Source organism: Chrysemys picta, chromosome 16, assembly GCF_011386835.1.
Source record: "Chrysemys picta bellii isolate R12L10 chromosome 16, ASM1138683v2, whole genome shotgun sequence".
Classification (NCBI taxonomy): Eukaryota; Metazoa; Chordata; order Testudines; family Emydidae; genus Chrysemys; species Chrysemys picta.
In genome coordinates this window covers 30,877,572-30,890,390 of record NC_088806.1, presented here as the reverse complement: position 1 = coordinate 30,890,390, position 12,819 = coordinate 30,877,572, and the positions used below count along the sequence as shown (strand labels likewise).

The 12,819-nt window shown below is 44.6% G+C and overlaps 1 protein-coding gene across 13 annotated transcripts in view; it reads right to left on the bottom strand.

The window, feature by feature from the left end:
* The window catches only part of CEP164 (centrosomal protein 164), an 82,879-nt gene that overhangs the window by 46,144 nt on the left and 23,916 nt on the right, over positions 1-12,819 (bottom strand). For 7 of the 13 annotated variants that reach the window (XM_065569107.1, XM_065569100.1, XM_065569106.1 and 4 more), the window contains 4 exons: positions 12,551-12,679; positions 11,395-11,472; positions 3,172-3,612; positions 503-577 (listed from right to left, as the gene is read on the bottom strand). In XM_065569107.1, the coding sequence (XP_065425179.1) occupies positions 503-577; positions 3,172-3,612; positions 11,395-11,472; positions 12,551-12,679 (723 nt within the window). The remainder of the gene's footprint in view (positions 1-502; positions 578-3,171; positions 3,613-11,394; positions 11,473-12,550; positions 12,680-12,819) is intronic. The other 6 variants (XM_065569108.1, XM_065569111.1, XM_065569109.1 and 3 more) reach the window with 4 other exon arrangements.

The window sequence follows — 12,819 nt, the reverse complement described above, 5'->3', positions numbered from 1 at the left end:
AGTCTGTGTGTTGAAGAGAACAGTCTCGGAGGAGCTCGGGGACTGGAGTTCGCTGACTGCTACCTGCCAGGCGAGGTTTGGGCTGGGAGAGCCTAGAGGAGTTTGCTGGTGAGGCAGGGAGCTGATACACAGTCCAATCTCCAGCAAAGGTCACACGTGCAGAGGCAGAGGGGTAACATATTGGCTCACAGTTCTGGATATCCCCAGAGTCAGAGCTGGGTTCCATTCTCAACTCGACCACTGACTCATAGCGGGACCTCAGTCCTTGGGGTCTGGGTTTCCCCAGCAGTGGAATGGAGTTCTACTGAGCCAAGCCTTTAAAACGTGTTTGGGGACCCCTGGAAGCAAGGCTCGGCAAGTGCAAAATATCGTGTTGGTTTGGGCCACCCTGTGAAGTGCTTTCCCAGCTGTGGGGAGATAGGGATAGGCACTGCAGGAGGCCCGAGGGGCTCATTTGCTGAGTGCTCATAGAGGAGCACAAGGTCGATGCCCGAGGACTCACCGTCAGACGAAGCAGCTCATGATCCGAACGGTCAGAAACCTGCAATTCTTTCACGTGCTCACTGGCCTCGGACTCCTTTAAAAACCCAAAATCAATATGGTTACATTACAGTCTGTGTGTTCGCATGTTTACATGGCCATTTCCAGCACAAAGCAGACCTACCGGTACTAGGCAAACAAATCCAATCTGTACATACCACAGAGACACCCCCAGGTTTCTTAGACACTACACAAAAGGCATTTCTAAAGGTAACACCCACAGACAAGCACAAGACACCACTTTGCAGAGAGAAAGGGCTTTTGGAAGGAGGGGTTGGAGAGGGTAAAGAAGTGCTCTTCAGATTGTCTCCACAACATTTGGACATCCCCTGATGAATGGCGTCCGTACAGAGCTTAAGCTCCTCCACTTCTCCTGCTAAGCTCTTCACAACTCCAACCACTGCCAATTCTGACCATTATTCCCTCCCCAAGTCCTCGCACCTAGCTTCTCTATTTCTCCGACTCGAGACCCCCATTACCCTGAATGCCTGGAACACACCACAACCAGAGCATCTACCACTGTGAGCAGCACCTGGTCTTTAAAGGGCTTTGCTCAGCAGCAAGTACAACTCCTGGGGGTAAGAGTGTACAGGAATGAGCCCTAGGCCCCAGTGCTGCAAAACTTACACACATGCTTAACTTTATGAACCTGAGCCAGACCGGGGAGGAATTAGCCTTTTGGGATATGCTGTCTATGGACTGGACACTGCATCTGTTTGGACCCAGTTCCAGGGGGCAGAGAGTTAACACACCCTGCTGGAATGGGAGCATTTCAGGCTCTGACTCTCACCAGAGACGGCACTGTAAAACACCTTGCTTATTGGCTTGGCTGCTTTCTGGGGTCTCAATGGAAGAATGCTGGGAAATGTGATGTGTGTACCACAAGGTATCACATTCTGCAGAGTCAATCCACATCTGGCACCAACCCCCAGAGGCTTGGTCCCCTCTAGCCTCACACCCTCCCTTCAGCATCCTTCCTTGGAGCTGTAAATATCGGAACTGGTAACTTATTTTATACATTCCCCCCCCCTCTCTCAACAAGCCAAGAGAAACCTCTGACAGCTGGGCATGGTGCGAACATAGGATAGAATCATAGGACTGGGAAGGACCTCGAGAGGTCATCTAGTCCAGTCCCCTGCACTCAGGGCAGGACTAAGTATTATCTAGACCATCCCTGTCAGGTGTTTGTCTAACCTGCTCTTAAAAACCTCCAATGATGGAGATTCCACCACCTCCCTAGGCAATTTATTCCAGTGCTTAACCACCCTGACAGTTAGGAAGTTTTTCCTAATGTCCAACCTAGGCCTCCCTTGCTGCAAGTTAAGCCCATTGCTTCTTCTCCTGTTTTCAGTGAACAATTTTTCTCTCTTCTCCTTGTAACCTTTTATGTCCTCCCCTCAGTCTACTCTTCTCCAGACTAAACAAACCCATTTCCCCCCACCCCCCAAATCTTCCCTCACAGGTCATGTTTTCTAGACCTTTAATCATTTTTGTTGCTCTTCTCTGAACTTTCTCCAATTTGTCCACATCTTGCCTGAAATGTGGTGCCCAGAACCGGACACAATACTGCAGTTGAGGCCTAATCAGTGCAGAGTAGAGCGGAAGAATTATTTCTTGGGTCTTGCCTACAACACTCCTGCTAATACAACCAGACTGTTTGCTTTTTTTTTTTTTTTTTTTTTTTTGCGCAACAGTGTTACATTGTGGACCCATGTTTAGCTTGTGATCCACTATGACCCCCAGATCCCTTTCCACAGTTCTCCTTCCTAGGCAGTCATTTCCCATTTTGTATGCGTGCAACTGATTGTTCCTTCTTAAGTAGAGTACTTTGCATTTGTCCTTGTTGAATTTCATCCTATTTACTTCAGACCATTTCTCCAGTTTGTCCAGATCATTTTAAATTTTAATCCTTATCCTCCCAAGTACTTGCAACCCCTCCCAGCTTGGTATCATCCACAAACTTTATAAGTGTACTCTCTATGCCTTTATCTAAATCACTTATAAAGATATTGAACAGAACCAGACCCAGAACTGATCCCTCTGGGACCCCATTGATATGCCCTTCCAGCATGACTGTGAACCACTGATAACTACTCTGGGAACAGTTTTCCAATCAGTTATGCACCCACCTCATAGTAGTTCCGTCTAGGTTGTATTTCCCCTAGTTTATGAGAAGGTTATGCAAGGCAGTCTCAAAAGCCTTATTGATAAACCACATCTAGCACTTCCCCGCTATCCACAAGGCTTGTTACCCTGTCAAAGAAAGCGACCTGGTGCTGTAAAAACCAGCTTACTTACTACAGATGGCAGCACTGAAACCTGAGTCTTATTTCTCTTCTAAGATTTGAAATGTGAATCTCAGTTGAAGGTCTTTGCCTGTTGGATGCTCTGGACAGCACTTCTTATGTGCATTAAAGAGGGGTTTTCTAGAGACCAAACTAGGAATTTGTAGAGCACTTGCACCACAATTCAGGAATGCGTTACTACTAGGAAAGCACTTACACACATGCTTTACTTTAAGTCCATGCCAAGTCCTATTGCAGTCAATGGGATTTAAGCACATGCTTAAAGTACTCTCCTGACGGAGGGCCTTACAAAGCAGTGGAGGCTGCAGGCAGGCAGACTGCTTACTTTGCCAGCATCCAGCTTTCTGTCGGTTTTCAGATCAGCTGCTTCTTCCCTCATTCCATTTACAATCTTTTCATTGACAGACATGGTGTCAATGGTGACAGCCGCACTTTCCATCTGATCTGTCTCAGCAGCTCTAAGATCTGGAGACGCAGCTACGGAATGCCCTTGACTGCTGACCACATTTGTCCCCTCCGCTGTCCTTTCCCCCGGAGTTCCTGACTGTTCATAAGCTACAGAAACTGCATCTTCTACATCGGTATCTTCCTTTTCTAACAGTTCATTCCCCATGGGTTTCCCATTGGGCTCCTCTTTGTTCAGAGCACACAGGCTGCTGTCAGCATCACTGTTAAGCAGTTTGTCCGGAGTTGGAGGGCGCACACCATCAGAATCCAAGGGAAACGCTTGACTTTCTTCAGCGTGACTCACTTTCAAGGACTCCTTCTAGGCAGCAAATTAAACACAATTAGAGCTACCTAGCACTCCCGCTTTGCCCCTTCTCTGGGAGGATCCTTTGTACCAAAGCGGGTCTACATTCTCCTACAGGAGGACAAGGAATCACAAAGCTTTGGGTGACTTCAGCAAGGCCAGGTTGAATTTGTTTAATTTATCCCATTCTTTGAGAAAAGGAACCTCATTGTGATGAGTGTCCTCGTCTCTTAGGCTTGGAATTCTGCTTTCATACCCTAGGGATCCCAAGGTGTGCGAGTTAGTGACTGATGCTGTAGTCGTTACATGCCCCTCACTAGCACTCGCACACAGCCCTGGACATTGCAATCGGTTTAATAAGAGAAGGCAGTTTGAAAAATAGAGATTGTTATTGTTTTTTTTAAACTTCTGCCTGGAGTGATCACCTAGGCCAGGTAAACAGGAGATGCCCACTGCATTGTCCACCTTCGGCGCCGGGCCAAGAACAGACGTAGGATTCGAACCCACAATCTTCAGGCCCAGAATGAGACTAAAACTGACAAAGGTATACCGGTAAGAGCAAAGGAGCTAGTCTAGCCTAAGGCCCACTGAACAGGACATATTAGACTTGGAAAACGTGATCTGAACAAGCTGAGTCACCCAAAGCTTCAGCAGCATCTCATGGCAGCCAGGCAGCTCGGGAAACTCACAACAAAAAGCACAACCCCCAGGAGAAAGCTGGGAAAGGTTCCCTCCTCAGCATGCAAACCGCGTCTCTGACAGGTCTTAGTTTCTCACGGTTTTATTAATGCTGTGGTGACTTGTCGAAGGCTTTAGCTAAAGCCTTGGTACAGTTAGTGCTGTACGCAAACGGCACATTTTCTCTGGGTATTTTTACCAAGGTGTCGCTCTGAAGCCCAGAATGCCAAGATACTGAAAGGGTACCTAGCAGGCTGCCATTCAGATGAGGGAATTCTGCAGGACTCAGGAGATTTATTAGCTCAATTGGGGAGAGCAAAATCAAATCACTGGATAGTCTCCCCCAAACACTGCATCAGAACCGCATTTCAGGGGGTCACCATCAATTTGCCAAGTGACAAAAATGAAAGCTTGAACCTACTTCAGTTCAGGGCTCCGTTAACACAGTCTTACAAATGCACCACTAGCATTGGTCACCTCTACAGGGCTTTTCAAACGGACGTGAGGGCTCAAGAATGCATTTGACATGCAAGAAGAGATTTATATTTTCATGTTTCCCTGACATCGGACTCCCAGTCCTGAATAAGTTTCTCTCGTTCCTGGATGTTACTGCGTCAGCAGAGATTGGTCACTGATTGATGCATCACATAAGTGAGTCCATTTTGGAATTCATTAGTTTCACCACTAAACAGCCAAGATACTTAGCTTTTCAGAATGGCTGTTGTCTAGTGATGGTCGCCCCTTTCCATTCTAATTTCATAGGGTATTTTACTGTGCAGTAGTGTACACACACCCAACATGACCCTTCTCCACTCCTAGAACAAAACCAAGCTAAAAACAGGTATGTTCTTCCCTTTGATGAACACAAACAACTCCCCTCTGCATTCACTGGAGTGTCTACAGGTCATGTGCAGAAGAGACTTCTCTTTAAGCAAGTTTACATGATGCACTGGAGTGGCTCAGAAGGGTTGTAAGAACAGACGTATGCAAGGCTGTTCTTTTAATGTTATATCTGAATGATTACTACATACAGTTCTATAAAATAGTGAACATGCAAATTAGACGCAAGCAGAGATGCAAAATCTTCCATTCTGCCAGGGCAGGGCAAATTTTACCAGGCATTTCGGTGCTATCGCAAGTCAGTCAGGTAGTAACTGGCTCCAGCTGGTCCTCCCACAAGCTGCAAGATAATTTACCTACAGCTGACTGACACTCTGAATGGTGTGAAATTCCTCCCTATCATATAATTGAATGCCCCACTGATCAGCATAAATCTGGAGCAAACAAACGAATACCAACGGAATTGGATTTCATAGAGTAATCCATGATACACAGAGATGACTGATCACTATAAGCAACAATCACTAAAGCTGAATTGCTACTCACCATGAAAAACAACGCAGCAATGCTGCTCGTTGTTTGCATTTAAACAAGTTTAACACAAAAGGGCATAATTTAGCTTTAACAAAAACAAACATTCGATAGACAAAAATCTTCTAAAATGTGAGCTCTTTGGCTTTTGTTGTTTGAAGCCAGACTCTCACATTTGGGTTGTTCCTGGGAAGACAAGCACACAAAGCAGTGTAGGATCTGCAATGTTAGCCTGAAAAGCTTTCCCATTTGCTGTTCAGGTTGATAAATCTTTTCCATGCAACATTTTAACCACCAGAAAAACAACAATCTGATGCTTTATCGCAGCACTAGCAGATGACTGTTTTCTATACCATGAAAAGCTTCAGAGACATCATGCAAGCCAGTGATAGCAGAAATCCACTGGTCATCTCTCTCAGACTTCCAGCTTCATCTTCAGAATTCCTTAGGTGCTGGAGCCCAGATTCTGTAACACTGGCTAACCGGGTACCACAATTGTCTTCCTCTGCCCTGCAGAGCAGAACACCACACAGATGCTGCCACCCCTCTGAACTGGGGGTGTAAGAGGCATTTCGTTTACTTTCTCCTGCACACCACACAGTACCAATTAACATTCCCCAAAAAGGAGTTTCACAGCTTACATTTCTCTTACTGATACCATTTAAATACAAGAGAAATTACATTTCCGGAAGAAAAACAGAGGCCTAGTAGTATTCAAACCCTGGAGATATGTCCCCTCTCTCCTAAAAACTAGCTGGACTGATTTTGATACTTTAGAACAAACAGATAACGTACATGTAAGCCAAGAAGAGAGTCCGGAGTGTCGGCTGCGTTTAAATCACACACTCCACCTGAGACTTTCACCAAGTTCTGAGTGACAGCAACAGATTATGTTTCAAGCATTTTTTTTAATTTGTAAGGTGTTACTATATGGTTATCGGCTAGAAAATCCTGAGTTATAAACTGTACATATCGATAGTTTGTAAAAACTAGACAAATTCTTGTGGTACATGCTTAGGAGTTGTGATGCCTTGAGGGAGGGATGCCGTGGCCCAAAGCATGCACTGTGAGGGTAGATCTATTTACACTACCATGGTGGATGTCCATTTAGCTTAAAGTTGTCTTTCTGTATAGAATGAAATTAGCATTCTGCTGCCATTCTTAGTTGTGGAAGAGGGTTCAGCTAGCATGAGAAGTGTATGGGGTTTTTTAAAAATTAAAAAAAAAAAAAAAAAAAAGATTTAATTGGGGATTGGTCATGCTTTGAGCAGGGGATTAAACTAGATACCTCCTGAGGTCCCTTCCAACCCTGATATTCTATGATTACCAAGGTGACTGCCAGGAGAGACTGTCTAACTTAATATCTTCTACTGAGAGAGATCCTGGATGTGATGCTACACTGGTAGCGAAAGGGTAATGATGGAGACAATCCCAAACGGGGATACATGGTCGTTCATCTGAAAGGAATTCATTGCCATAGTTAGCAGCTACTGTAAGCTTCACCTTTGGCCGAAAGGGCAAAGCTGATCCAATTTGTAAGACACACTAAGACGACCCTCCACCGCGGATTCCCAAACGTCACGCTGTACATGCTCTGCATGTTTTACTGCTTCTGCTTTTCAAACAGCTGGTCAGCTCCATTAATTCACTGTTCTACCAAGAGCTTGCTACATCAGGGGCTTGCTCCACTGGCCCGAAGAGAAGGCTAGTGGTTACAGAAGTTGCTAACCGTGCTCTTCACTACAATGGAGAGAATAATGCAATGAACAGTTTATCTATTCTTACCCTTAAGGTAGTCAACACTGTGCCGATGATTTATGGATGTCACGTGACTTCCTTGGAACACACAACACTCCCTCCTGCACACACGTCTCTGCATTAATGCAAAACTAGCACACTGTACTGTGCTGCATTTATTTATGGAGACTGCTCGCCTTTCACACATTTCCATCTGCTAAAAAAATCGCTCCATTTTAATGTTCCATCGTAGAGATAGGCCATGTGACTCCAAATGTTTACCTGCAGACAGACCTTTTTGGAATGCAGAGCACCAAAGCTCCCTGAACTGCTAGAGGTACAGAATGATTTGCTACTATGTCATGCACAATTTTCTCTCTCCAGTCACCCGCAGTCAGAAGCCTTCAGGCCTCTCCCATTATAGCTTGAAGGACTCTTGTATTCCCAGTCATGTTAATACAATCTTTACTCCAATTACCCCAGAAATCCCTCAAAGATCGGTTCAGAGAATATTTAACAATGACAATTCAAACCCCATCATCTTCACCCTCCTTACCTCCCAACCCCCAGAAAAGAGTTTCCATGAGCACAAATGTAAGAAAAGCAAATCAAGTTCTCCAACATCTGACTGGCTTGCTTTCCCACTCCTCTTCCCCAGATTTAGTTACTCAGCTTCCAGCTCCACCCCTTAAAACACCCTAGGACTTCTATGAATTATTTCCAGTTCTCCTCCTCTTTGGACCAGTTCATTCAATTCTTTGCAGTCTCCTTTCCCAGCAAGCATCACCGCACCACTGCATGTCACTAGAACTATCACGTAATGTCTCCAAATATGGATTCTCAGTCTTGGATCCACTGACTGGATTTTTACCAGCTCTGTAGGCAAGCTGGCTTATCACTTCATCCCGTCACTTCTCACACTCTCCTTTGTGGGACCTGTTTTATGGACCTTCGCTTCCTTTTGATTTTGTAATAAAACTAGAGAAGGACTTGGGATGCAGAGAGAGAGCTGGCTAACAGGAGTGTTTTCCTACTGCCATCTTATGGCATTAAACGTGAATGGTAATTTCCAGTGGTACATTAATAACCCATCAGGCCTCAAGGTAACATCCATCTAGGTTACTAGTTCTTAAGAGACAGTCTGGCTGTCGGGGGGCAACTGCCATTTCATAACAGATCCCAAAGCCCTGCCATGGCAGTGGAATGCTAAGCGCTCTCTTTGTTCCTAGCTACATTAACATTTCAGTGGCGAACTGGGTCCCAACAGACCTCTTGTTGTTCTGGAGATGAAGACAGCTTGGGTCCTTCCTATTCACATCCAATTTAACACAAGCTGCCTTGCACACTATGCCCAGCGCAGCAAGCATTCAAAAGCTTACTTTTCATGTGCCATGAAAAAGGATAATGAAAATACTGCATAGCATTTTAAAAATCAATTAATTTGCCTCTCAGATGCTGGAGCAGAATTTTTAAAGCAGTGAGAAGGGATTAATGCCCACAGGAACAGCATGGCTAAAATCACTACAAATTGCTTTCAACACACAAACCATTGTTTCCTTGTCATCCTAACCCCAAGTCCTGTTAATTATGTACGGACAAGGAGCACCCCAGCCCCAAGAAAAATAAAAACAGATGTTCAAGGCCATACACGTTTTTAAATCATTGTCGATGCTCAACATCTGAGGGCAAGAATTTATCAACAGTGCACCAGAAAAGGGAGCAGTGACCAAGGTTCTACGCTTACACTATAGAAAGTGGCCATGTGCCAATATTCCTCTCAGTTTCCACATAACAATAGAACCAGAACACACTCGCCAAAAGGAATGATGAAGATGGAGCGGTATTTTTAAAAGAGGAAAAAAAACTGAGGACCTCACTGAAATATAGTTTCCGTATTTCCATATTTAGTTATTTTACTTGCGAATGTTACTTCTATTCACTCATGGAAAAGGCAAAGATGAAATTAAATCCTGCCCAATGCAAATACTGTCACTCCTGCTGTAACCTTAACTCTCAAGAAGGGGCTATGGTTCTGTCCTTGGCCCTCAGATCTTCTCCCACTACACGATACCTCTGGGGTGACCATATCCACCTGCATGAATTCCACTGCCTACCCAACTGTGCCCCCAAGAGTTCAGTTGGACCCGACCGTGGCCAAAACCAAGCTCTGTTTTTTCCTTGCAAACCCTCACCTTTTCCCCTTTACCCAACAACTCCCCCATCACTCAGACTTGCGACCCTGGGGTCATCTTGGCCTCTAGCCTCCCCTCCTCCCTTCACATCCAGATGGTCACTAAGTTTTGCTGCTTTCCTCACTTTCCTCATTCCAATCCCTCCTAAAGATCCTCTTCTCCTGAAGACCCACAGACGCTAATCCAGGACAGTCAATGTCCGACCTGACCCTGACATTATAAAAGAAGGACAAAGAGGTAAAGTTCAAAAATAAAACCAAAGAACAAAATCACAACCATTCTGACTTCCAGCCCCATATGCTCTTGGGGTATCTCATATTATCCATAGCTGTCTTAAGCTTCCTGAGGCGGGCACTGCATTTTCATTTGTGCCTTGGAAAGCACAAATGTCTTAACTGAATAATAACTATGCCACATTGCACGTAGGTAGTATTTCTATTCCAGTTTTTCTGGTGAAATGAGTAGGTTAGGATCCGTTTATGCCATAAATGTACATCATGAAATATACATGATGCACAACTGGGCAGAGCTATCATTGCTTTGGGACCCTTCATTGACTTAGTTTTAACTGTGCACACTTGAAGTTCCATTAACATGGAGGGAAATGCCTGGGTATAATGATGAGATCTAGACAATGCTGCGTTAAGAATATCAGCAAATGGAGGAGCTCTGTCTGCACATGAACTCCCCACATTGGTAACTCTGGTGCAGCTGCACCATTGTAAGCAATAGTGGGACATTTTTGGAAGAAAAACCTAGCATAGAGATGGTCAGTTTATAGAGGTGCAACTCCACTGACTAAGTGAATTATAACCTAATTTTTCACCAACAGGAGATCAGACTTATTTTTCCAAAAGAAAACCCAGAATTTGCAGAATACAGCAAAAACCTTTGACCCATAAAACGGTACAATCTGCCATCTTCTCCTGTTTCTCATGTTAAAGCACTGACAGCTTTTAGAAGATTCTGCCATGTGTACTTCAATTGACATTTACTAATTCTCTCAGATAAATAGCATCCCCCAACACACACACTTGACTTGAGAGAAGTAAACCCAGGATCTTACAAAACCCTGATCAAGCCAGGCAGGGAAAACATGGACTGCAATGCTCCAGAGGGGGTCAAATACCATTATGCTCTTCTAAATACCTCAGCAGACACATACCCAAAAAACCTCTTCCGGGCATGCGCAGTATGTCTTTTTCACTCACTCAATCTTATACAAAAGCACATCAGTTAGCACTATTTACATGCCCAGTTTCAAAGTTCAGCCATTTTTTAAATTTACCTACATGACACAGAGAGTGTGGTAATTTTTACTGTGGTTTTTAAACAGGAATTTTATCTACCTACCCCAGAAGCAGAGAACTCAAAGAAAGTCTGACTGGATTTTGTTTAAACTTAAAAAAAGACTCACCTTTGGACAGAGACCAACCAAGGAAAATTTCATCCCCAAAAATGAATTTTTTAGAAAATGATAATGTGTAAACAAAGGGCTCACAAGTTAAACTGACACACAGCCTGAATAACAGCGAGTTCGACCGAATTATTTTATAATGCTACAAAGTTATTTTTATGCAAACTAATGTAAATTCATCAGCCTTATTTTAAAAACACAATCCTAGGACCGCCCTTACAAAGCCCAGTTTCAAACATAGTCACCATCCTGCAAATGATATGAACAATAACAAACAGCAGAGCAACTCAGCCCCAAATTCCCCTAGTGCACCTGGGAATATCCAGCCACTCATTACTATCTCAAGTGACCCATTTCTTTTCTAAATGCCCGTGACGATTCCAAGGACACGCTCTTTCTTACCTCATACTCGAAGCCACCTCCTAGGGCGCTAATATCCATGTGCAGATTTTTGAGCAGTCTGGCTGTCCCACGGGGACTCTATATATTCAAAAAAGGAGAACAACTGCAGATGAGTTTGTATCTTTGCAACTGGCCATATTTCAGGCCATGCTTGAGGACATTCTGGGATTTAGTAATTGGTGGAAACGGGGCAGGGGAACTGCAAGACAATGTGTTAAAGCAACATGATGCTACCATCCGATTCATTTCAGAAACACTCCTTAGCAGTGTATCGCTTCCTGAATTATTCTTCTTTACAAATGCGAGTGATGGCCAGCTACACATGGCAAGCAGGTGCTCCACACAGGCAGTCACCTGGGTAAGGGATCTCTCTGCTGGGTTTGCAGGATTCTTCTGTAATGCTATCTTGAACTGCCTTTTCCCAATAGCACAATGAGTTCACAAATGAGTGTGCTCATACAGATTTCAGTCTAGTCCATTATGTCTGGGATCTTGTGCCCATTGAATTTAATGGCAAAGCTGCCAATGAGGTCAAAGGGGCAGGATCTGGCCCACAGAGATTGTGAATGTGTCCATAATAAACACTGAAACCCTCTATAAATCTAGGAGTAGAAGAGGGCACAGCTATGCACTTGGGAGGTAAACTTCCCTAGCTGAGTCCTGTGGCACGTTTAAGACTAACAGAAGTAGTGGAGCATAAGCTTTCGTGGGGCTTTTTTGGGGCTTACGTCTGATGAAGTGGGCATTCACCCACGAAAGCTTATGCTCCAATACTTCTGTTAGCCTTAAAGGTGCCACAGGACCCTCTGTTGCTTTTTACATGTTCAGACTAACACGGCTACCCCTCTGATACTTCCCTAGCTGACACATCCATGGCCAAGACCCCTACAGACAGTAGCACTCACCCTCTTCAAAAACCTAACAGATCAAATCAGAGCGAGAACAGGGTTAGATACCTGGGGGAAAAGACAAGAAACTTAGCCTAAGTTAAACCGAGAAGCATTTGAACCACAGGACATTCTGGGCTGAAAACCCTCATGAGGCAAGGACTATCAGAGTCTATTCCCCAGATTCCCTTAGGGGATCTACGCACAGCCCACAAAAACAACACACGGCACTCATAGGAATCTAACAGGTTTCTCAGCTCTTTTCCTACCTGATTCTCACTCTCTTCCTCTTCATTTTCCCCTTCATCTAGAGCTAGGAGATTTAAGGAGGGTTTTTCCTCATGCACGGATCCCAGCAAGCTCTTAGTGCAGTCGGTGGATTTAAGGGTCTGTGGAGGCTGCAAAGTCAAAAAAAGGGGGATGAGGGTTGTTAGACGAGACGAAGCCAAACAGGAAAGAGGATACAGGCATCCACTCAGGCATATCAAAGCATGGCAGCCCAATTCCATCCCTTGTAGAGGGACTCTCTCACCAGCTT